Source organism: Myotis brandtii, unplaced genomic scaffold (genome assembly GCF_000412655.1).
Source record: "Myotis brandtii unplaced genomic scaffold, ASM41265v1 scaffold68, whole genome shotgun sequence".
NCBI lineage: Eukaryota > Metazoa > Chordata > Mammalia > Chiroptera > Vespertilionidae > Myotis > Myotis brandtii.
This window is the reverse complement of record NW_005370657.1, coordinates 821,105-844,034: the sequence shown is the minus strand read 5'-3', so window position 1 is coordinate 844,034 and position 22,930 is coordinate 821,105. Positions and strand designations below refer to the sequence as shown.

At 54.0% G+C, this 22,930-nt stretch overlaps 2 protein-coding genes across 9 annotated transcripts in view; one reads left to right on the top strand and one right to left on the bottom strand.

Moving 5' to 3' along the window:
• Positions 1–16,355, top strand: part of SPTAN1 (spectrin, alpha, non-erythrocytic 1) — a 59,334-nt gene extending 42,979 nt beyond the window's left edge. For 4 of the 8 annotated variants that reach the window (XM_014529311.1, XM_014529310.1, XM_014529309.1 and 1 more), the window contains 19 exons: positions 610–714; positions 3,454–3,662; positions 4,467–4,587; positions 4,890–5,011; positions 5,359–5,491; positions 7,086–7,184; positions 8,951–9,110; positions 9,680–9,756; positions 10,197–10,406; positions 10,716–11,012; positions 11,480–11,592; positions 11,970–11,987; positions 13,136–13,198; positions 14,326–14,380; positions 14,779–14,975; positions 15,100–15,153; positions 15,251–15,397; positions 15,474–15,621; positions 15,880–16,355. In XM_014529311.1, the coding sequence (XP_014384797.1) occupies positions 610–714; positions 3,454–3,662; positions 4,467–4,587; positions 4,890–5,011; positions 5,359–5,491; positions 7,086–7,184; positions 8,951–9,110; positions 9,680–9,756; positions 10,197–10,406; positions 10,716–11,012; positions 11,480–11,592; positions 11,970–11,987; positions 13,136–13,198; positions 14,326–14,380; positions 14,779–14,975; positions 15,100–15,153; positions 15,251–15,397; positions 15,474–15,621; positions 15,880–16,005 (2,454 nt within the window). In that variant the 3' untranslated portion in view covers positions 16,006–16,355. The remainder of the gene's footprint in view (positions 1–609; positions 715–3,453; positions 3,663–4,466; positions 4,588–4,889; positions 5,012–5,358; positions 5,492–7,085; positions 7,185–8,950; positions 9,111–9,679; positions 9,757–10,196; positions 10,407–10,715; positions 11,013–11,479; positions 11,593–11,969; positions 11,988–13,135; positions 13,199–14,325; positions 14,381–14,778; positions 14,976–15,099; positions 15,154–15,250; positions 15,398–15,473; positions 15,622–15,879) is intronic. The other 4 variants (XM_005881393.2, XM_005881395.2, XM_005881394.2 and 1 more) reach the window with 1 other exon arrangement.
• Positions 16,354–22,930, bottom strand: part of WDR34 (WD repeat domain 34) — a 34,272-nt gene continuing 27,695 nt past the window's right edge. Inside the window, exons 6-12 of the mRNA XM_014529301.1 lie at positions 19,752–19,861; positions 19,103–19,260; positions 18,468–18,577; positions 17,853–18,020; positions 17,393–17,625; positions 16,915–17,072; positions 16,354–16,684 (exon numbers count right to left, since the gene is read on the bottom strand). Of these exons, the coding sequence (XP_014384787.1) occupies positions 16,446–16,684; positions 16,915–17,072; positions 17,393–17,625; positions 17,853–18,020; positions 18,468–18,577; positions 19,103–19,260; positions 19,752–19,861 (1,176 nt within the window). The 3' untranslated portion in view covers positions 16,354–16,445. The remainder of the gene's footprint in view (positions 16,685–16,914; positions 17,073–17,392; positions 17,626–17,852; positions 18,021–18,467; positions 18,578–19,102; positions 19,261–19,751; positions 19,862–22,930) is intronic.

The following is a 22,930-nucleotide window of genomic DNA, read 5'->3' as shown; positions in this document are numbered from 1 at the left end:
TAGCAATGTTTAGAGCCCACTGCGCTATCCATGTCTAGTCTGTACATACTCACTTGAATACTTGTGTGGCTGTATTTTTATATATAGTTGGGCTCATGATGTAATTTTTATTAGTATGTATTGGGAGTGTTATCCCCAAGTCTCTAGTAATTCCTCCTAAACATTTGAATAGCTACCCAAGTCCAAGTTGTGCCATCATGTAATCATTCCCATGTGGTTGGACATTCAGGTCTTCCAGGTTTGGGGCACTATACGTTGTGCTGCAGTGAGCATCCCTGTGTAGTAATCTCTGCCCACGCTGCTAAGCCTTTCCCTTGCAGAGTTTCCTTGAAGTGGGATTGCTCTGCATTTTGCCATCAAACCACTTTAAGGCTCAGTGACCCTGCCTTAAGCTGTAGCATTTAAACTCGCAGGCGCTTGAAGTTTTGATTGACAGAAAGAGAGAGCATCTTAGGCCGTGTGGGCTGATACAGGCTGAGCATAACAGTAACGTGTGATTGAGAGGTGTGCTGCCCTGCAAACTAAGACCCGAATAACAGCGAGCAGCCGGGTTTTCCAGAACTCAGCATGCACCATACCGTAGCCTTTCCTTTTGTCTTTCACTGCCAGGTGGAGGCCCTTCTGGCGTCTGAAGATTACGGCAAAGATCTGGCTTCTGTAAACAACTTGCTAAAAAAACATCAGCTGCTGGAGGCGGATATATCTGCCCACGAGGTGAGCAGAGGGGTGGCCAGGCCAGTGTTTGGACACAGTTGTGCATTTGGGACAGGAGAGGGGTGTCTGTCACTCCAAGCTGAGGGCCTCAAACATTGTAGTCTTGGGGCCACTTTATACTCTGAACGTTATTGAGGGGCCCTGAGGAGTGTGTGGGCTTTATTTATCAATATTCATCTTTATTAAAAGTAAATAAATTTTAAAAGTTAAATTGTACTAATGCATATCAATGGGTTACATACTATGTGACTTCATTTATATAACATTCTTGAAATGACAAGTTAGAGGCGGGGAACAAATTAATGGTTGCCAGGGGTTGGGAATGGGGAGGTGTGCAGCTGTAAGGTACAAGGAAGTTCATTCGTGCTAACAGAACAACGCCGGTGCCTTGATTTTGGTGGTGATTACACACATCTACACATAAGATAAAATTGCATGGAACGACACACACAAATGAATGCATGTAAAAAAGGGTGGAATCTGAGTAAGGTCGGTGGACCGATTCCACCAATGCAGTGGAATGGCTGGTTTTGTTCCTGTGCTGTGGAAGACGCTACAGTGGGGAGAGGATGCATAAACTGAGCTGTTTTTGCCACTTCCTGGGGAATCCATAAATGTATTAATTAATTTAAAATAAGCCATTACAAGTTAACATTTTTATGAATTATTACTAAATTTTCCCAAAAACAGAAATAAAGCAAGAGTGGCATTCGTTGTATTTTTGCCAATCTCTTTAATGTCCAGCTTCATAGAAGATGGCTGGCTTCCCAGAGCTGCTCCTGAACTCAGTTAGTTGTGGTGTGTCATCTGAAAATACAGCCTCTCACAGGTAGTTCGAAAGGGAGCCATATTTTAATTCAGATAATTAATGTGAATATTTGCTACTACACCAGACTCAGTAAGTGGTCGTTTCTTAAAGGTTAGTTGCAAAATGGACTCTTAAGCTTTACCGGGTTTTATATTGTTTTCTATTAAAATGTACTGGTCCATGTTGGACTTTGAATGGATCTTCTTTTTTTAAAAAATATATTTTTATTGAATTTTTACAGAGAGGAAGGGAGAGAGATAGAGAGTTGGAAACATCAATGAGAAACATAGATCAGCTGCCTCCTACACGCCCCCTACTGGGGCTCAAGCCTGCAACCAAGGTACATGCCTTGACTGGAATTGAACCTGGGACCCTTTAGTCCGAAGGCCAACACTATCCACTGAGCCAAACCAGTCAGGGTATTGAATGGATCTTTCACCTGTGCACGAGTTACAGAATCATTTGGAAAATACTGGTTCGCTGAGTTATGTAGATCTTCTAAATGTGGACACATTTCATTATATCTTCGCATTAGTTAACATCACAACCAGTCTCAACACAAAAGTCGTGCCTACTGGAAAGCTGACAAGCTCATAGACGTAGACAAAAATTTTCCAAAATTATCATTTTCTCATGAAAATTTTATCAGCAACAAACTGAGGTGTCCTTAAAGTGACAGATTCACTTTTATTAATCTCAACACAGTATTTGTGAGATCCCAGTCTGAGTGGCCATAGTTTGTCTGTTGGTTACCTTTCAAGTGAAATGGTGTCTGTGAAAACGTGGCTCGTGAGCTCGCACCACGTGCTTTCCCAGGACAGTCGTTGAACTTGAGTCTGCAGCAGAAGGGTGTGCTTTCCCTTTGTCACTCAGGCTTTTAAGTGACATGGACTCAAAGAGGGATATTTAGTACAGTTGATGGCTTTTGCTGCTTTTTAAAATGTTTTTTATCATAAGTTTGTTTTAAAGAGGCATCTTATAATACATACAAAACATTTTCTAATGATAGAAGTTTGATTATATCACAAAAGATATATAAGTCAGCCAGAAATCCCAAAACCTTACTCCATAGTATCATATCCAAGTGTGCAAAAATGGATATTATTTTGATGAATTTTGAATTCAGTCAACTGCTAAGTCACAGGATACAAGATCTGGGTTGAACTTTTTCTTAAATAGTTTGCATAGGCAGACACTGGTTTGCTGGGCAGTTTCCTGTCTTGTCAAGTCCCTGGTGAGCAGAAAGCGGAGGGGCACCAAGCAGTGCCCATGTCCTCCTTGAACTGCGCTGCTCCTGCTGCCTATGGCAATGGCTCAGAAGCAGGCGGGCATCCTCACGAGAGGGGGAGGAAATCCCCACAGCAGTGGCGGCAGAAAACAGCCAGTGTGCCGTTTCCACGGGGAAAAGTAAAGGCAGAGAGGCCAACGAAATGCCTGAACCCAGAAGAAACCCTAACATAACTCTAAGTAATGACCTCTTCATGAAACACTCCTCTGAGAGGAGAAAAACCAAAACTACCGGTTTTTAAATTCTCAATGGAAAAACAATAAAACCACAGATTGGAGCCATGGAGGTAAAATTTTTGTTGCTTTTTAAAGGGTGTCTGTGAGGCAGCCCCTTTTCCTGGGAGTGCAGGGCCGTGAAGAGTCGGCTTCTGTGTGCAGTTTGCCTGCCCTGAGCTAAGGCATCAGCACCCCACGCCATTGCTGTCGCCCATCAGTGCAAACAAACACAGTTGTGTTGTTATGAACATAGTTTTGACCTTGTAGAACCCAGGGGACCGCACACCACACTTTGAGAATATCCACACTCCACACCAAAGGTATCGTAAACCAGCCTTCGTCAGTGAGAACGTCCTGGGCTGTTACTTTCAAGCAGGTATTCCTGGGGACCCAAATTTCTGACCCCTCCATGACGTCCCCTCCCCCAGGATCGCCTGAAGGACCTGAACAGCCAGGCAGACAGCCTGATGACCAGCAGCGCCTTCGACACCTCCCAAGTGAAGGACAAGCGGGACACCATCAACAGTCGTTTCCAGAAGATCAAAAGCATGGCAGCCTCCCGGCGGGCCAAGCTGAATGAGTCCCATCGCCTGCACCAGTTCTTCCGGGACATGGACGACGAGGAGTCCTGGATCAAGTACGTGCTCCTGGACTTCGTGCTCGGGGCCTCTAGGACACCCCTGGAGCCTTGAATGGCAGAGGAACCATGGGGCTGAGTGAGTCAGGTCCAGGCTATCTGGCCATGAGATTTGGTCGCTCCTGGACTGTGTGGTGAGACAGGGAAGTGGCAGAAAGGGCCTGGCCTCCCAGCCACGCTGCGCTGGGTCCCAGCTCCACCACTCACTGTGGAATGCCTCCGTTCCTTCCCATGTCCAGGTCAGCAGTGACAGTGGTCAGCGATGGCCTCTGAATGGTGGTGACACATGATGGTTACACTAGACCTACCCTGAGATCGCTGGGGTACATCACTTCTTGAAGGAAGGAGAGGAGATTGTTTTTAATCCTCTCTCCCCCACAAAATTTTAGTCTACGTTTTCTAGTTGATGGCGCATATAAATGGACAATTTTAAGGAGGGGGGAATATCTTAATTCCTCACTTTAAAAATTATATCAATGTCTTTATAATTCTCGAGTATGGTATGTGGATGTTTGGTAAAGTGGGGTTGAAGGGCAGTGCCACAGCGCCTTCTTGTTCTCCAGTGCACCCCAGCCCTCTGAGAGCCAGGCACAGTACTACCTGCTCCCACATACGTACATGGACACTGTTCATTTGGGAAATAGAGGCTTTTGTTTTCCAGAAAACTGACTGTTTTCCTGGAGGAATTGGTGGATGTAGGTGAAGGATATCATGAGGGCTGTAAATTTCACAGCAGTTTTGCCCAAACATCTCCAGTTGAAAACATGGAGGTGCAGAGACTGACCGCCTGCCTGTGTTGTCCAGAGAGAAGAAGCTGCTGGTGAGCTCTGAGGACTACGGCCGGGACTTAACAGGCGTCCAGAACCTGAGGAAGAAGCACAAGCGGCTGGAGGCAGAACTGGCTGCTCACGAGCCTGCGATCCAGGTGAGGGGCCTGCGATCCAGGTGAGGGGCCTGCGGTCCAGGTGAGGGGCCTCGGTCCTGGTGAGGGGCCTGCGGTCCAGGTGAGGGCCCTGTGGTCCAGGTGAGGGCCTGGCCGAGACGGGAGCGGGATTGAATGGGCCCAGGTGACGTACGAAGAAACCTTTGTTCTCACTCACCTCACGGAGGCCGCTCCAGGGTCTGTGGCCCCTCATCCCGAACCGAACCGTGGGAGTTGTGAACTGGAGGCTGAGGCCTACGCCTGCCTCTCAGCAGCAGTGGCTGTTCATGTGCTCTTGGCCGCAGGGCGTCCTGGACACTGGGAAGAAGCTGTCTGACGACAACACCATCGGGAAGGAGGAGATCCAGCAGCGCCTGGCGCAGTTTGTGGAGCACTGGAAGGAGCTGAAGCAGCTGGCGACAGCCCGGTGAGTGGCAGAGGAGGGCACGGGACCCGCTGGGACTCGGTGGGAGGCCTGCACGGAGCTTCCGGGCCCGCCTGCCGCCTCCTGGACCCTTTCCTTTGGGTGTGCGAGGCCACGGATGGCTGGCTCCAGAGCCACACCTCTGACGGGCCCCTGCTGAGCTGGTTCCAGTATGAGAATCGGAACCCAGCATATGCCCAGAATTTCCCGTTTGCCCAGCACTGTCTCTACTTGGTGTTTGCAGAGCTTGACTGAACCGCTTACATCCCACACTGGTCAGTCTTCTTAAGCATGTCAGCCGTTAGAGTCAGTGTTGGAAGAACTGCTGATTTTTCTGTCCGTGCACACAGGGGCCAGCGGCTGGAAGAGTCCTTGGAATACCAGCAGTTTGTAGCCAACGTGGAAGAGGAGGAAGCCTGGATCAATGAGAAGATGACCCTGGTGGCCAGTGAGGATTATGGAGACACCCTCGCTGCCATCCAGGTCAGAGAAGCTGAAGGCGCTGCCGGCTTCCTTTCTTAGCGCTGCCTCTGGTCCCCATTTCCCCGCGGGTTTGTTAGGGCTGTGCTCTTCCCAGGGCACCACACAGCCAGCAGCCAAGGTCTCATTGGTTGAGTTTTGCCCTCAAGATCTTAGGCTGGAGATGTCCCTCTGTAGACAAAACTGGCATGACTTTGTGAGCCCCATGCATGGGGCCCTGTTGTCAGTTAAGCAGTATCATTAGTATCGTCACCACGATTACTGGTGCTCTGTTGCTTTGCTGTGGCCACCATGACAAAATCGCCAGCAGGTGGCTTTAAAACAACAGACGTGTATTGTCACAGTTCTGGAGGCCAGAGCCTGAGATAAGGGTTAGACAGGACCTTGCTCTCTGAGACTTCCAGGGAAGGAACCCTCCTGGCCTTGCAGCTCCTGGTTGCCCCCGACATTCCTTGGCTCGTGGCAGCATCACTCTAACCTCCGTCTCTGTGTTCAGGGGCTGTCTTCTCTCTGTGCCTGTCCTCCCATGGCATTCTCTTTGGATGTTTCTGGGTCCAGATTTCCCTTAAAAGGACACTGTCATCGGAGTAGGACCCAGTCTAAAATGACCTCATCTTAACTTGATCACCTCTGCAGCAGCCTCACGTCCCCATTCGCAGGTGCCAGGGCGTAGGAATTCATCATTTCTTTTAGGGGCACACAGTTCAACACACAACGTTGGTTAACTATCGCTCTGTAACCACCCTAAAAACAGCAGTTCTCATTTCCCTTTATTATGTGAATGGGGACATTCTCTCTGCTGCTTTCACTTGGGTCCCTCACGGCTGCATTGAGACCGAGAGCAGCGGGCTGACATCCAGGATGGCGTCACTCCTGTGGCTGGCAGCTGTCCCTCCACATGCCTCGGCCTCAGCAGCTGGACCGGCTTCCATAGGCAGCGTTCTCGCAGCAAAAGCAGAGTCTGCAAGGGCTTTTCAGGCCTCGTCTCAGACGTAACAGCATTGTCCTCATGGCCTTCTGTTGGTCGCAGCAGTCACAAGGCCGCCCGGGGTCATGGGTGGAAGAATAGATTCCCCTCTTGACAGGAGGGGCTGCACATTCTGGTAGAATGTTCCTGAATGGGAGCCACCAACTGAGGAAGCAGAGTTTACATCCCCGAGAAGGGTAGCCCTGAGTCACCCCTCACGATGGGGATCCTGAGCAGCTCCTCGGAGACCCGGGGTAGAGCTGACATGCAGCGAGGGCTTCCCTCCTGTGTGCTTGGGCCTGAAGCGCAGTCTCCAGTGCTTCGGTCCCTTAGGAGACGCGTCCAGTTACACCCCAGGATAGGTCTAGAGGGGAGAGAGGCCGTGCTGATTGGCCCCTTCAGAAAGGCCTTCCCTGGCGTCACTTCCCAAGGCCAGTCCCCTGCCGGTTACTCTCGCTGCAGCCGGGTTTTACATAACGGCTCGTTTATTTCTGTACCCGTCGCCGTCTCAGTCCCTACCTAGACTGATGGTGTGAGGGCATGCGCCTTCCAGTCTGTGACCCTCTGTCCTGCAGCTGGCACACTGGCACATGCCAGGCACTCAGAGCCACCTTGCTGCCTCCCCTGCAGGGCTTACTGAAGAAGCATGAAGCTTTCGAGACAGACTTCACTGTGCACAAGGATCGTGTGAATGACGTGTGCACTAATGGACAAGACCTCGTTAAGAAGGTGAGTCCTGCTCGCTGGGGAGACCCTGGTTTCCAACATCGGGACTCCCGCATGCTGACACCTCAGTTGTCCCACACTCACCCCAGGATAGTCACCAAAGGTTTGCACCAGACCAATTCCAAGTCCATTCCTGTGTTTCACAAAGAAGAGGAAGATTGTGTGACTAGTGGCCATTCTCCCCAGTTTGAAGCCAGTGAGTAGTGACTCTACAGCACTGACTGCCTGACGAAGCAGAGGAGCTTCCCGAGGTCCTTCTGTGGCCCTGGCACTGCCTCCCATGTGGCTGTTCTTGTTTGTTTCTCAGTAATAAAGCCCTTTACAGAGAGAGTAGGATGCACGTGAGCAAGTCAAATAGTCCCCATCGAGCCACCACCAGACCACGGCAAGGCCTTTTGCCCAGCATTCCAGACTTCCTCTCCACAGTACAGCTCCCCCAGGGTGAAGTGATGCCTGATTGGCTTACCCACCCTGTACAGTTACCTGCGGCCTGGCTGTTACACAGGGCGAGTTAGAAGTGAATCTGTTAAAGGCTCAAGGTTTGTTTTGCTCAGATGGCCCTTTCTGTAGAGGGAGGAAGGGTGGGTGCCCCTCCATAGCAGGGAGTCACCCCGCTGCAGTTCCAGATGAGACCTGTCCCCACACGTCAGGAGTGAGTCTCCACCAGTCGCTTAAATGACACACATTTAGCGCCACAAGGCAAGCAACTTTCACAGCAGTTATTTCCTGTCTCGAACAATCAGCCAGTAAGCTGTCTTATCACAGGACTTGGCCAGTAATCAGGCCTTGGAGAGGAGACTAGAGATTGGGTCCGTAGGAGGTAACAACGTAGTAAAAATGGGTTTCACTGGAGAGGGTTTTCCTGGCCCTGGTGGGCGCATTAACTGTGAAACGAACTCTAGAGGCGGGTGTACAGATGTGGGTGACACTCTGCACAGCCCCCAGCGGCAGCCCCCTGGTGCTGCGCTCTGTTCTTCACACGGGACAGGACTGGTTTGTGGGTCTCCTTCGGCCTCTGAACAAGAGGCCAGTGCCTCTCGCCCTCAGCAGCAGCCTTGGCCTCCTCCCTGCGCTTCTCTTTAAACTTCCTGCTGATGGGGAGGATTGTTTTCAAATACAATTTTATTTTATTTTTTAAATATATTTTATTGATTTTTCACAGAGGAAGGGAGAGGGATAGAGAGTCAGAAACATTGATGAGAGAGAAACATCGATAAGCTGCCTCCTGCACACCCCCTACTGGGATGTGCCTGCAACCAAGGTACATGCCCTTGGCCGGAATCGAACCTGGGACCCTTCAGTCCTCAGGCCGACGCTCTATCCACTGAGCCAAACTGGTCAGGGCTCAAATATGATTTTAACCAAGACTGAATCCAAGTGTCTGAGACTTTGTAGTTTCAGTCTCCACAGTGTCAGAACACTTTCTGAACCATTGTTCTTAGTGACTATGTATAATGGCCCTTCTGTAGATGTATAGTATTTTTTCTAAGTGGTAATTTGGGCTTTTCCCAGTTGTTTGCTATCAAAAATCATGTCGATACATCATTGTGACTTAACATTCCAGTCTATTCCTCATTATTCCTTTAGAACTTCCTTTAAATGGAACTGCAGTATCCACCTTTTCAAGGCTTTCTCTGTTGCTCTGCCCCGCGGTGGATGGCACACGTGGTGCATCTTCCAAAAATGGAGGCCTTCCCGCAGGGAGGGCCAGGGCAGGTCACTGCAGGGCGGTGAGGCTGACCAGAGCGTGCCTTCTCTTCATGGCCTAGAACAATCACCACGAGGAGAACATCTCTTCCAAGATGAAGGGCTTGAACGGGAAAGTGTCCGACTTGGAGAAAGCTGCCGCCCAGAGGAAGGCGAAGCTTGACGAGAACTCGGCCTTCCTTCAGTTCAACTGGAAGGCGGACGTGGTGGAGTCGTGGATCGGTGAGCACTGTCTCGCAGGCCCCACGTTTCCCAGCCCAGCCAGCAGGGTTGCCCCGGGCCCACGGCGCCTCCACTCCCTTTGCAGTGGGTTTTCTTCTGCAGAGGAGCTGGTCACGTGGGCAGAGAGCCCGCCACCAGGGCACACCCCTGGCGGCAGCAGAAGGAGCCAGTGTCCTGACCCAGAGTCCCAGGGCCTCCCTGTCCAGCACTGGGCCACACACAGGTTCTCACACACACACAGGCCCTTGGCCAGTGAAAGAAGCAGGGAATGTCACAGCAGGAACAAAATGCGCACAGCAGCTTGCACCAGGCGGCATCAGCACTGCCCCTCACTGCTGGGTCCGGGGTGTGATCAGCTTTCCTGAGAGGAGGAAGCAGCCTGGTTTTGGGACCAAGTGGCCTTAGCGGTTATCACTTAAGTAGCGATTGAACCTACTCTTCATGGCACAGATGGAGAACGGGGTCTGGGGTGCAGGAGCAGGCAGGTAGCGTGGCTCAGAGACTGCTGTTGGTAGAGTTGGCATTTCACCGGAGGAGGAGAGCTGTATTTCCCACGCTTGGTTTTCTAGGTGAAAAGGAGAACAGCTTGAAGACAGACGACTATGGCCGAGATCTGTCTTCTGTCCAAACTCTCCTTACCAAACAGGTCAGTGGTGGCCCCTGGTTGGTGGATCGAGAGTCACTCAAATAGTGTTTCCTGGCAGATAAATGAAGGTCGGCGCCTTTCACTGAGATATTTGACTCTTCTACGTTGGGCTCTAGGGACTCGGCAGTAACAAGATACAGTCCTGGTCCTCGGGAGCTTGCACACTAGGCGTGTGCGGTGGCCTGACGGGTGCTGACGGTGTGCGCGCAGCATGCACTGTGCTCACACTCAGTGTCTGACCTCAGTGCCTGCGGGGCAAGGGGGCGGGGGAGGAGGCTGCTGTCAGAATCCGTGGTCTGGGGGACAAGCAGAAGAGGAGGCGGTGTGACCAGGGCAGGACAAGGTGGGGACTCCAGGCTGACAGTCTGGCTAAGGCACCTGACAGAGCGAGTGCGAGTCTCACTGTGGCCACTGCAGATGACTCATGACTCCTGTTCCAGGAAACCTTTGACGCCGGCCTGCAGGCCTTCCAGCAGGAGGGCATCGCCAACATCACTGCCCTCAAAGACCAGCTGCTGGCCGCAAAGCACATTCAGTCCAAGGCCATCGAGGCCCGGCACGCCTCCCTCATGAAGAGATGGAGCCAGCTTCTGGCCAACTCGGCCACCCGGAAGAAGAAGCTGCTGGAGGCTCAGAGTCACTTCCGCAAGGTGAGGGGGGCCGGCCAGGCTCAGCCGCCCAGCGCCCGGCAACGGGGACCCGTCTTCCACTTGCCAGGCTCTGTGTCAGTTTGGCACAGAGGTTCTGCACAGGGCGTGGCATCAGCTTCAACCAGGGCAGTGAGCTCCCTGCCGTTCAGAAACCCCAGGGCAGGCTGAGTTCTCACACACAAGAGGAAGGGTGGCAGGGAAGACAGAAGTGGACGTGGGAGAGAGGAGCCAAGCCCGCCCTGTGCCGTCTCAACTCTGTGCCCAGGGAACTCCCCCCGCCTGTCCTGACTCCGTCTCCTCTGCTTTCAGGTGGAGGACCTCTTCCTGACCTTTGCCAAAAAGGCTTCTGCCTTCAACAGCTGGTTTGAAAATGCAGAGGAGGATTTGACGGACCCTGTGCGCTGCAACTCCCTGGAAGAAATCAAGGCCTTGCGAGAGGCCCACGACGCCTTCCGCTCCTCCCTCAGCTCCGCCCAGGCCGACTTCAACCAGCTGGCCGAGCTCGACCGCCAGATCAAAAGCTTCCGTGTGGCCTCCAACCCCTACACCTGGTTCACCATGGAGGCCCTGGAGGAGACCTGGAGGAACCTGCAGAAGATCATTAAGGTGCCCTCCCACTGCTCCCTGCATCCTGTCAGGGCTGTCGGCCTGGGACCCCAGTCAGAGAAACCCCTTGAGCAGGAGAGCGATGAGATTCGGGTGGAGGAAGCGGGGTTTTATTTATCAGAAGTTACCATGTCACCATAGCAACCCACCCTTACCTGTCACCAGTCAGTTCCACGGCACAGCTTGCCAGAGTTCTGGCAGGGGTTCGAGCAGCTAGAGAATTACTGAGTGCTCTGAGCTCATGCGTGTCTCCCAGACTTCCTCCTGTGTCTTTGGGTTAAGGTTGACATCAGTCCTTCCTGACCTCCAGAGCCAGTTTCTTGTGTTCATCATCAGAAAACAACTTCCTACTCCTTCCCAATGTGAAGGCCAGCTGTCCCTTCCCGAGGGCAGAGCCGTCGCCATCCCGGGCCTGTCTGTGCCGGAGGGGCTGGGTGACAGGGCTCCTGCCTCCCTTTGGTCCTTAGGAGAGGGAGCTGGAGCTGCAGAAGGAGCAGCGCCGACAGGAGGAGAATGACAAGCTGCGGCAGGAGTTTGCGCAGCACGCCAACGCCTTCCACCAGTGGATCCAGGAGACCAGGTGCGGCCCCACCTGCTCAGCCCTGGGAGCATGCTGGTCCCGGGCTGAATACCTGGGCCTCCAGGTCGAGGGAAGCTTTGCATGAAAGCAGGAGGCATGCTGGGCATTAAGGAAAGAGTTAGGAGCGTGGGAACCAGAGGGTGGGTGGCATCAGAACAGTGTTCTTGAAGTTACTTTTCCCAATTGCGGGGGGAAACGGGAAGACAGTGCATGGCCCCTGGTCAGCCCTGAGCAACAACTCAGTGCCAGAGGGTATGGGGTGAATGCAGAGTGGGTACTGATGTTGGTTTTGGTTTTCTTTCTCGTGTCTCCCTCTCCCGATGGCTGCTGTTTGGACACCATCTTGTCTCGCTGCTGCTTGGATCCCATCTCCACAGAACGTATCTCCTCGATGGGTTAATATTGTCTTATTTCTCCGGGCTCGTGGTGTGGTGGTGTCTCCTGTGCTTGTCCCTCTACCCTCTGTCCCCCTGTGGCCTGGCTTTCAGAGGACCCCAGGGTGGGCCTTCCTGCGCCTTCCTGCCCAGGGCAGGCTACACTTCCCCTGCCCCGTCCCTGTCATCTTACAAGGAGTGTGTGCCCTGCCCCACAGCCCACTGCCCCTAACGCCTGCCGTCTGGGAGGGGAGCCACTCCCATCTTTCTGTTCCAATTGCAAGTGCTCTTGGGTAGGGAATGTGACCAGCCAGAAGGCCAGAGCCTCTGGGAGCCCCCATGCTGGTTCGTGCCCCTGCCTCATGTGTCCACTGGGACTATTTAGTCCTGAGGAAGGCCGTGGCACAAAGCAGGATGCCCATGTTTAGGGGGCTCAGGCTGGCTCAGGAAGTCCCCAGCTGTGTACTGATCCCTCCCCCAGCAATCCCCGTTTTCCCCGGGGGGTGGGGGGGGGTACAGGTGTCATTTACCCTAATCGAAGGCAAAAGCGCCCTGTGTTTCTGAGTGATAGGGTTTGGAAGGAGTCCAGGAGGAGCAGGGCCAACCCGCCCAGTCCCAGTAGGAGCCTCTTCCCCCAGCTTGGCTTCTGGCTGGGTCGGTCACCTTTGCATTCTCTCCCAGGCCACTGTCAAGGCCAGGGTTGGTGGTAGCACCGTGTTTTAGACTCGCACTCCTAAGGCTCTGCACTGGGGAATGGAGCAGGGGGAGAAATGTGACCACGGATCTGTCCCCACGTGCTGAGGGCAGAATGGGTCAGCATTTAGAGATCAGTTTCAAGCTTGAGCTCGTAAGCACCCCTGGTGTCTGCTTTCCTCCCGGGCCCCATGGCTGTGTCTGCTGATCCTGGTCTTGTCTCCGTAAGGTGCTGTGCTCCCCTTACTGTGTGGCTCCTCCCAGCCCTGTCCAGTGTTGCCCATCCCGTGTGCACTGCCCCGAGGCTGCCTGTCCCCCCAGACCGGCCCTCAGCTCTCCCTCTACCAGGTCCCTGCCTGGCTCCAGGTTGCCCTGCCTGTGCACTGCCAGCTTGGGCCTGTGGTGTGTGTGTCTCGGTATTGCTCTCGCCTCCCCCTTCCTTTGGTGTATTCACTTGGTTTCTTTTCTTTAAATAGCATAGCATATCGTCGGGTCATTCGTGTCTATCAGTATGAAGTTGGGGATGATCTGTCTGGAAGGTTTTTCTCCTCTTATTTCTCTTCTTACCTCACTGTGGTTTACCAATGCACTCGGCTTCCCAGGCGGCTCCGCTTTCTCACTAACCCACTGCCCGCGGCCGCTTGGGACAGAGGGGTCTGTCCTCCTCCCCCTGCACCAGCACCCAGCCTCCTGTCCCCGGTCCTGGGGGGTGCTTGGCCCTGGGGGACATGGCATGACTGTGAGTCTCACCTGCTGGGGTAGGAGGAAGCCTGGTGCCTTGCCTTGCTAGACACTTGACCTTGGGAGGTTTCAGAGCTAACCCTGGCTCACTGGGTGTAAGAGGGGAGGTTGGGGCAAGTGTGGGTCTGGGGGAGGCTGGGCTAAAATCCCACTAAAGACACACACAGTGTGACTGTCTCTGCACGTGACCCAGCCTGATTGTCGTCTTCGTTCACTGGTAGCCTTCTGTGACCTGGCACTGTGTTACGGGAAGATGGAGGCTCCCACAGCCCCTGCTCTTTAGAGCTTGGCCCTGAGGGAGCCTCTGTGTTCCCAGTCATGGGTCCTGAGTCTGGGGCTTAGTCACAGCCACCTCCCTCCTTTGGGCAGAATTAGAAACGTTTAAAACCCATGTCTAGTCGTGATCTCTTAGCACCCAGTTTCCGTGTCTGAGGGGTCAGCCGACAGCACCTCCCCCTTGAACGTGGCTCCCCTCCTCCCTAAGGTCTCCCGCCTGTCAGTGGCCGGTTTATGGGGTGTCTCTGCAGAGGGGGGTGCGCTGTCAGTCAGGCCTGCAGACCGTCTCTGTTCCCTTAAAGTCTGTCCTGAGGTACGAGGGCCTCACATGGGTCCATCACCAAATCAGTGGGGCTGGGCCTGAAGAGCCCCCGAGGAAGGGTCCTGTCCTGGGAGCAGGCTGGCAGGCGCCCAGCCCGGGCCCACCAGCTGGCCTGGGCAGGTGGCCTGCCCCATTGAGCGGCAGCTTTCCTCTAAAACAGGAAAACGGTTGCCTGCCTGCTCTCGGGGCCGCTAGGAAGAGATAGCCAATAGCAGATAGGTGTTCCCTTAATAGAAGGAACTGGAGACTGCAGGCCCTGTTTTATCTAAGATGGCTCCTTTAGAGCTCGCTCGGGTCCCTCCCGCCTCACTGTGCTTCCGTGTTTAGGTCCTGCATGGTGGAAGAATCCGGGACCCTTGAATCCCAGCTGGAAGCTACCAAAGTAAGTGCCCCAGGGCTCCTGGCTCGGCTGAGACCCTTCACGCACCCACCCCAGCAGGCCTGCCTGGTTTCCCTTGGCTTACAGTAGCGTGGGTCCCCGTCATTTTAAAGGAAGTCTTTGGGGATTGCTGCCTGGAGCCCTGCTTGAAAAGGAGCAGGCTCCTCTGGTCCTTAGTGTACAGTTTCCCAGGCAGGTCTGCCCACTGCTCTGTGGCTCTCACACTGAAGTCTCTCCCTCTCCTGAGGCTGCTGGACTCCACCCCTCATCCCACCCCTTTCCCATTGCACACAGCTCTGCTGCTCTCAGACGGGGCGGGCCAGGGCCATTAGCCAGCTCCTGGGCTTGGTGACCAAGGTGAGAGCCCCTCTCCCATACATCTCTGCCCCCCATCCCTGCAGCGCAAGCACCAGGAGATTCGAGCCATGAGAAGTCAGCTGAAGAAGATTGAGGACCTGGGCGCGGCCATGGAGGAAGCCCTGATCCTGGACAACAAGTACACGGAGCACAGCACAGTGGGCCTGGCCCAGCAGTGGGACCAGCTCGACCAGCTGGGCATGCGCATGCAGCATAACCTGGAGCAGCAGATCCAGGCCAGGTACTTCGCTGGCCCTGGGGGCTATGGGAGGAAGTCTGAGCCGCCTGACCACGGTCACCCAGCGTCAGCAGTCACGTTACTGCTGTGTGGGGGACTCGGTCCCAAATCCTGTCCTTTCTTCCAGGAACACAACAGGGGTGACTGAGGAGGCCCTCAAAGAGTTCAGCATGATGTTTAAGTGAGTACACCTGTACCCTGGGGTGGGGCAGGGGCTCAGCAGGGCCCGGGGCTCAGCAGGGCCCGTGTGCTGAGCTGCCCTGGACTTTGTGCTGCAGACACTTTGACAAGGACAAATCTGGCCGCCTGAACCACCAGGAGTTCAAGTCCTGCCTGCGCTCCCTGGGTTACGACCTGCCCATGGTGGAGGAAGGGGAGCCCGACCCCGAGTTCGAGGCGATTCTGGACACTGTGGATCCAAACAGGTGAGCCTCAGAGTAGTGGAGGCGGCTCTGCCTCACTACTCCCTCCTGCTCACTGCACTTGCCTCCCCTCCCCCAGGGACGGCCATGTCTCCCTGCAAGAATACATGGCTTTCATGATCAGCCGTGAGACGGAGAATGTCAAGTCCAGTGAGGAGATCGAGAGCGCCTTCCGGGCCCTGAGCTCCGAGGGAAAGCCTTACGTGACCAAGGAGGAGCTGTACCAGGTCTGGGCCTCTGCTCCTGCTCTTGCTCCCGCCCTGGGGAGGGGGGTTAGGGGCAGAGCTGAGTCTACAGTAGCAGACCCCACCTTGGAGCCCCCCCCTGCTGGGTACAGGTGTTTCATGCTCACCTACATGAATCTCAGCCCAGGCCAAAGTCCTGGATCGGTTCCTAGAACTGGCTTTGGACTCTGGGCATTAACGTTTTTAAAGTCCATCCAACCCCGCCTCCGTGTGGCTCACGGGTGCCATCTTCCCCTCCAGAACCTGACTCGGGAACAAGCCGACTACTGCGTCTCCCACATGAAGCCCTACGTGGACGGCAAGGGCCGTGAGCTCCCCACGGCGTTTGACTACGTCGAATTCACCCGCTCGCTCTTCGTGAATTGATCCTCTGCTCCTAGGTTAGCCCGGCCCGTGCTGCTTGCCCTGCTGTTGCCTTGCTGCATGTCAACTCATCTCTGTGCTCTTAAGGAAATATTCTAGACAGTGTTACTTTCCAATGTAACCTTAAACCTGCTTAGCTTGGGATGAAACTTAGTAGAAAATGGTGCTTCGATGAACTGCTCCTGGTCCAGTCGCAGCCGCCATGTTGCAGTGGGGACCCAGATTCCTGTCCTGAAGCCGGCTGCCCCATTCCGACTCCAGAAAATCTAGGCAGCTGGCTGGTTTCCCTCTTGTTCTCCCTCCACCCAATTTTGTTTCCATGTAAAAGACAAATAAATGACAACTCCCTAAAACAGTTGCCTGTCTTCATTCAGCTTCCATCAGAAATACAAAGCTCAGCACAGATGTAGCCTCACGCTGTATTTAGGGCCACAGCTTTGTCCTCAGGTGGCCACCTCCGCTGCCAGCTGCTCTAAGTCCTCTGTTTCTGAGGGCCCTTGTTCAGTGAACTCCGTGCTCAGCTGCCAGACCTTCACGGTGCCTTTGGCATCGCCAGCAGCCAGGAGCTGAGTTTGCTGGCAATTGAATTCAAGACAGTAGACAGGGCTTTCATCCTGGGTTTGCTTGATTGAAACGGTGGGTTTCTGGGAGCTTTTCTGGAGATCAAACAGCTGCACATCACCTTCGTGGAGAGAGATTGTGGGGTGAGAGGCCTGACCTCTTCCAAGTTCCCTGTGCACTTGGGAAGAGAAACTCCAGAGGCCACAGTTCAAAGTAAGAATGTTGCCCAATTCAGCTCCTGCCCACGCGAGGGAAGGCATCACCCACATGCAGTCTATCCCCAGCCCAGAATTCCAAGGCAGCCGGGCCCAGGGCACTTAACTGGATCCAACCTGGTGTCCCACTGCCTACCTTCACCAGAAGCTGCCGCAAACACCAAGGGTCGCACTGGGGACCAGCGCACAGCAAACAGGTACTTGTGGGACAGCTGCAGGGAGGTCAGGGGCTGGGCCTGCAGCATGGAGTACAGGTGGATGTGGCCATCGGTCCCTGCACTCAGGAAGAGGTTCCTGGAGGAGATGCAGGGCAGAAAGCCAGGCAAGTGGATGAGTGCTGGGTGTCCGGTACGGCTGGGCCTTCCTGCCAGACTTCTAGGCTCTCAGGCTCCTGGAAAGCCTCCCCGGACCCCCAAACCTGGGGTCCTCAGTAAAGAGGGCCAACCACCAGAGTTCTGGAACTAGAGCTCCAACGGAGAAACCTGGGCCCAGACCAAACTGCAGGTCCTTGGAGCAGTTACATGGTGAGGCCTAGTGGGGCTCCCTCACCCTCCCTGTGCCAGAGGCCCTGTGGCGGCAGGTGGAGGACAACCTCTCGGCCGGGCCTTCCCTACCTGTGGAAGGGGGAACAGCTCACAGAGTAGACAGGACCACCATGGGGGGAGAAGGTGAACTGTGCCGGGGCCCGCAGGGACACAGAGCTGGGCATCCGCGTGAGAGCGGCCTCTTCCGCTGCCAGGGAGCACTTGAGCGGGAAGCCGCCTTCCGTGCCCAGGACAAAAAGGCTGGGGTCGAAGCTGGAGAAGGCCACCGCCGTGGTTCCTACCTCGGTCTCCCCGCGGTGAGGCTGCGGAGAAACGGACCGCAGAGCTGAGGGAAGCTGGTGAGTGTCCCAGAGCAGCCCAGGCATGTCATGACGCTGAGGCCTAAAGAGCTGATGCAGCAAGTCCTGGCTCAGCTGGTGGCACGACTGCCAGTGCCCCCCTGCCCAGCTGCCCCCAAGGCTCGCTCCTCAGGGAGGTCCCACAGACCGCAGCTGCCTTCGGGCCATTTCTGGGGCTAGTGGCCTCGTACCTTCTTCAGCTTGGTGTTCCGTGGCAGCTGCTGCACAACCAGGGCAAAGCCCTCCGTGAGCTGCAGCTGGCCCGGCCCGGCCGCCTGCCAGAGCAGCACCTTCCCGTCAGTGGCCACACTCAGCACCCGGAAGCGGTAGCTGTAGCGGGGCTCAGGAAGCCAAACCACCTGGGGCAACGGTGTGGGGACAAGGTTGAGAAAGGGATGCCTGCTGCCTGGCCTAACCCACCTCCCAGCAAGACCAAATGTCATCCCCGGTGCCCCTCCCCTTCTCTTCCAGAAAAGAAAGAAAATCCCAAGGCTTAGGCCTGGGAGTCACCTCAGCCACAGGGGCAGGCATGGAGGGTTCCAAGGTCCCTCCCTGTCCCAGCAGAAAGCCAGGACAGCTGGAGGCTGGGAATGGCCCTCGGGGTGGCTCCTGAGGGGGGTGGGGTGACTCATGTCCTGGGAGCTCCAAGAATGCTGAATGCTGTCCAACTGCCAACCCCTGGTGACCTTCCTCCGTGACTGTGCCAAGTGGGCACCCTCTCTCCTGCTCTGCCTCAAGAAGCAGGCCCACAACAGCAAGGCCCAGCTCAGAGAGAAGGTGGCACACCCCAAACCTGCTGCTCTGACCTGGTACACAGGGTCAGTGTGTGTGTCGTCCGTCAGGCCTGTGCGCCAGAGCAATGGGTCCTCAGGACGGCTCATGTCCCACACCAGCACCTCGCCACTGTAGAGCCCCCCTGTGGGACCAAGCGGGCCAGGGCAGGAGCTGACCCATGCCCAGCAGCCCAGCTTCCTGGCCGAGCACCTGCCCTCCCGCCCACTGAGCCCGGGTGTAGAGCCACTTCCCCGAAAACCATCCCATCCGGAGGAGGAAAGGTCCGATCCCAGGAAGTGATCACCCAGGAAGCTCCTCCACTGCCAGGCTGAGCTCCCCGGCCCAGCACACAGTCCCTCTCCCTATCACCACTGGCTCCTACCACCAATGGCAGCCCCCAAGGTGCCTGCTCTTGTCCTGACCAAGCTGCACCTCTGCATGGCCCACATCCCCTCAAGACTCAACTAAGGACAGGTCTCCTCTTCCTCCAAGCTCCACGCCCGGCACAGGCCCACTCAGCATTCTCACCTGAGCACAGGCCACCTGTGGTCTCTGCCTCTCAGTAGCTCTGCCCTGACCGTGCCCAGGGACTGAGGGCCCCATGGAGAGCCCCCCTTTGCCACCCCCTGCAGACAGAAAGCAGACCCGGGCAGGCTGAGCAGCTCACCTGCAATATGAGACGGCTGTGTGGGGTGGAAGGCCAGGCACATAACAGCGCTGGGCACCTCCACCACTGCTGACGGCTGCCGGGGGTTCAGGCCTCGCCGGTCCAGGTTCCAGGCACACACGAAGGCCTTCAGCGTGCTCCAGTCCCCGTCGTCCAGGCTGCACGTGGACATGCCCGAGCTGGCTCTGCCCCTAGGCCCGGGGCTTCATCCTGACCCACGCCTCCACCCCCACTACCCACAGATGGGCCTGTGTCCCCATCATACCTGTTGTAGTTAGTAACAAAGTGGCACAGGCTTCTTCATGGCACCCTGAGAGCATGACTTTCTCTGGAAAATGGTCCCCGGGAACCAAGGATGGGCCCACACAATGGTGGGTGGGGGAACCCTCACACATCAGAAAACTGCTCATGGAGAAGGCGAGGCAGGCCCAGGGCTCACTGCCCAGTACTGGCCAGTGGGCACTATGAGTCCTGGGCTCTAAGCCCCTCCCTCCCTTGCCACCCCACTGCCCAGGCAGCCTTGAGAAGAAAGAGTCCCAGAATGACCAAGCTCTGGGCCAACCTTTCACAGGCCAACCCTGTGCAGATAGGGCAACAGGTTCAGATGAGGGCCCCCCACTGCCCCACACCTGCCCCTGCAGCCACTCACCGGCCGTAGGCACAGGCCACCACAGAGCCCGTGCTGTTCCAGGAAACACTGGTCACATGCAGACCCTGCCCTTGGGCTGGGGGGTAGCCCAGGGTGTGCAGGCAGGTCACCTGCAAGAGACAGACCATCCCCAACCCTGAGCTCAAAAGCCACCCAGCAGTGGCCTCGATACCACCTAACAAAAAGCACACACACTGGGGCCTCCCAAAGCGCCGAGAGCTATCGGAGTCCACCACGCAGCTCTGAGGAAATGTGGAGCCTTCATCCCGACATCTCCCCCAAAGAACGCGTCCAGAAATCCAGAGGCAGGGAGGGCCTTGGGAAGACCCCAGCCAGGATTAGAGCTGGACCTGTTCTCACATCTGTTCTCACACAATTTCAAACCATCCCTTTGCCCAGCACGTCCACTCTGTGCACACTCCCCGCCTGTCACTCACTCGGTAGCGGTCTCCATTATCAGATCAACTGTCGCTATATCACAGCACCTGTGTCCCAGTAATCCTTCCTTTACTTAATAATGCCCCATTCACATAACTTTTACTTCATTATATTATTATAATCATTCTACTTTATTATTGTTCATTCCTTACTGTGCCTATTTATATACTAAACTTTGTCATTAGTATGCATATATAGAAAAAAAACATTGTACATACAGTAACCTAACCTAACCTAACGTCACCAACAGGTTCTGCAACTTCAAGTGAAACCATGTATAATGAACCGAGTTTTTCCAGACGTTAACTGATATAAACAAGAGTTAAGTTCCTAAGCATCTTATCAACATTATAATGAAATGACTTGAATAAAACATTATTCCAGGACCTACTGTATAGGGTTCGGTACTATCTATAGCAGTGGTTCTCAACCTTGGCTGCACATTAGAATCACCTGGGAATCTTTTTAAAATCCTGATTTCTGGGCCTCATCCTCCGGAAATTCTGTTTCTTTGTTACTAATGTTGGCCACAACATTAGTAACAAAGACACAGAATTTCCAGAGGATGAGGCCCAGAAATCAGGATTTTAAAAAGATTCCCAGGTGATTCTAATGTGCAGCCAAGGTTGAGAACCACTGATCTACAGTTTCATGCATCCACTGGAGGTCGTGGAACATATCCCCCATGGATAAGGGGGAACTATTATATATACATTACTATTTACCATAACACCATAATTACAATGACTGTGCAATTTACTATATAAAACGATACCACGAAGGGAGGAAATTAGGGGATAATAGGGCTGTTTTACACGTCATTTTGGGGTATGTGTTTGCCAACATAGAATAGGCTTTGCTTCTGACCAGAAAAGACCCCAAGGTTGGTCACAGGGACTCAGCTGGCAGCAACACACGGATGGGAACCAAGGGGAAGGAAATGCCACAGCAGAGGTGTCAACGGGAGGTCCCCGAGGGGTTTCTTCCTCATCTCTGGGTTCTAAGTTCTGGCAATGTTGTCGCATTGTTCATACAATGTTGACATTAGGAGGCATCTCAGCCCTTCCGGGGCTACTGCACCTATGCCAAGGACAGTGGTAAGTGTCAAGGCCAAGCCCCGACAACAGCGGACAGAAAAACCGCACCTCAGCCAAAAAGTAATTCCACTCGATGGGGAATACACTAGAAATTGGAGCAAAAAAACCACTAAGAGATTCACTGTAGTTCTGTTATAGAACAGCAACATTTGAAAGCACTCCTCTACTTGACATTCGGGGTCAGCTAGAAACTTTGGGGCTGTCGGGGGCTGCACACCACATGGCCACTCAAACCAAGGGTGCTGCCCAGCCTCCCGCCTGTCACATGTGGGAGGAGGATACATTTCTAGAAGTGAAGTGGCTGCCTGGATGCCCACCAGCTGGGACTCAGCTAGAGGATAGTGTGTCTGTGCAGCGGGATACGATGCAACTGCTGGGAAGATGGGGGCACCTTTACAGGAACTGACGTGGAGAGCTCTGGTAAGTAAGAAAGGTCACAACCAGCCCTGGCCGGTGTGTGGAATGAATAAAACTAAAAAAAAAAAACCGTACCCTTTTTTTTAATGATGTTTACTTTGAATTTATATTAGTTCACACAAACACTCCATCCATGCTTTTGTTCCGGCCCTCCGGTCCAGTTTAAGAACCCATTGTGGCCCTCGAGTCAAAAAGTTTGCCCACCCCTGGTCTAGGGTTTGATTCCCAGCCAAGGGCACGTACCTGGATTGTAGGTTCAATCCCCAGCCAGGTTGGGGTGAGCGTGGGAGGCAACCAATTGATGTGTCTCTCTCACATCGATGTTTCTCTCTCTCTCTCTCTCTCTCTCTCTCCCCCTCTCCCTCACTCCCTGCCTTCCTTTCTACTCTCTCTGAAAAACAATGGGGAAAATACCCTCAGGTGAGGATTCAAAAAAAGAAAAAAGAATAGAGGCCCCGGCTGGACAGCTCAGTTAGTTAGAGCATCATCACAATACACTAAGGTTGTGGCTTTGATCCCTGGTCAGGGCACATAAAAGGATCAACCAATGAATGTATACATGAATGGAACAACAATCTCAATCTCAATCTCTCTCTCTCTGTCTCTGTCTCTTTCTCTCAAATCATTTTTAAAAAATAGATATTTCTAAAAAGAGGATAAAGTAATACACACATGGACCAAACTAATCCATAGAAATGTGGAAAAGCCCTAATAATAAAGAACAAAAAGCTTAACCTCTCTGAATGCAACTGTAAAACGGGGCATAAACAATGCCGAGGGGGCAGAGAGAGGGGACACGCTGACATTTTAAGGTTCATTACATGCTTCTGTGCCCTGTTTAAAAAGATATGATGACTCCATGCTTTGGTGTGGCCTTGGCAACTGTTTTTCAGGGCGATTTTCAGGATTTCTCTCACATAAATTGACTACCATACCTACCAACGATTTGATGGGAACAAGGCAGCTGTATATCACTGGAAATAGACGGAGGGAAGACGGAGGAGAGGGTGAGAGAAGGGCTGAAGACCTCTGAATATATAACTACTCATCCTCAGTTTCTAAAGGAAGAAAACATTATATATATTTTTAAAAAGTGTGTGCCCTAGCTGGTTCGGATCAGTGGATAGAGCATCGGCCTATGGACTGAGAGGTCCCAGGTTCGATTCTGGTCAAGGGCACATTCCCAGGTTGCAGGCTTGATCCCCAGCAAGGGGGGTGCAGGAGGCG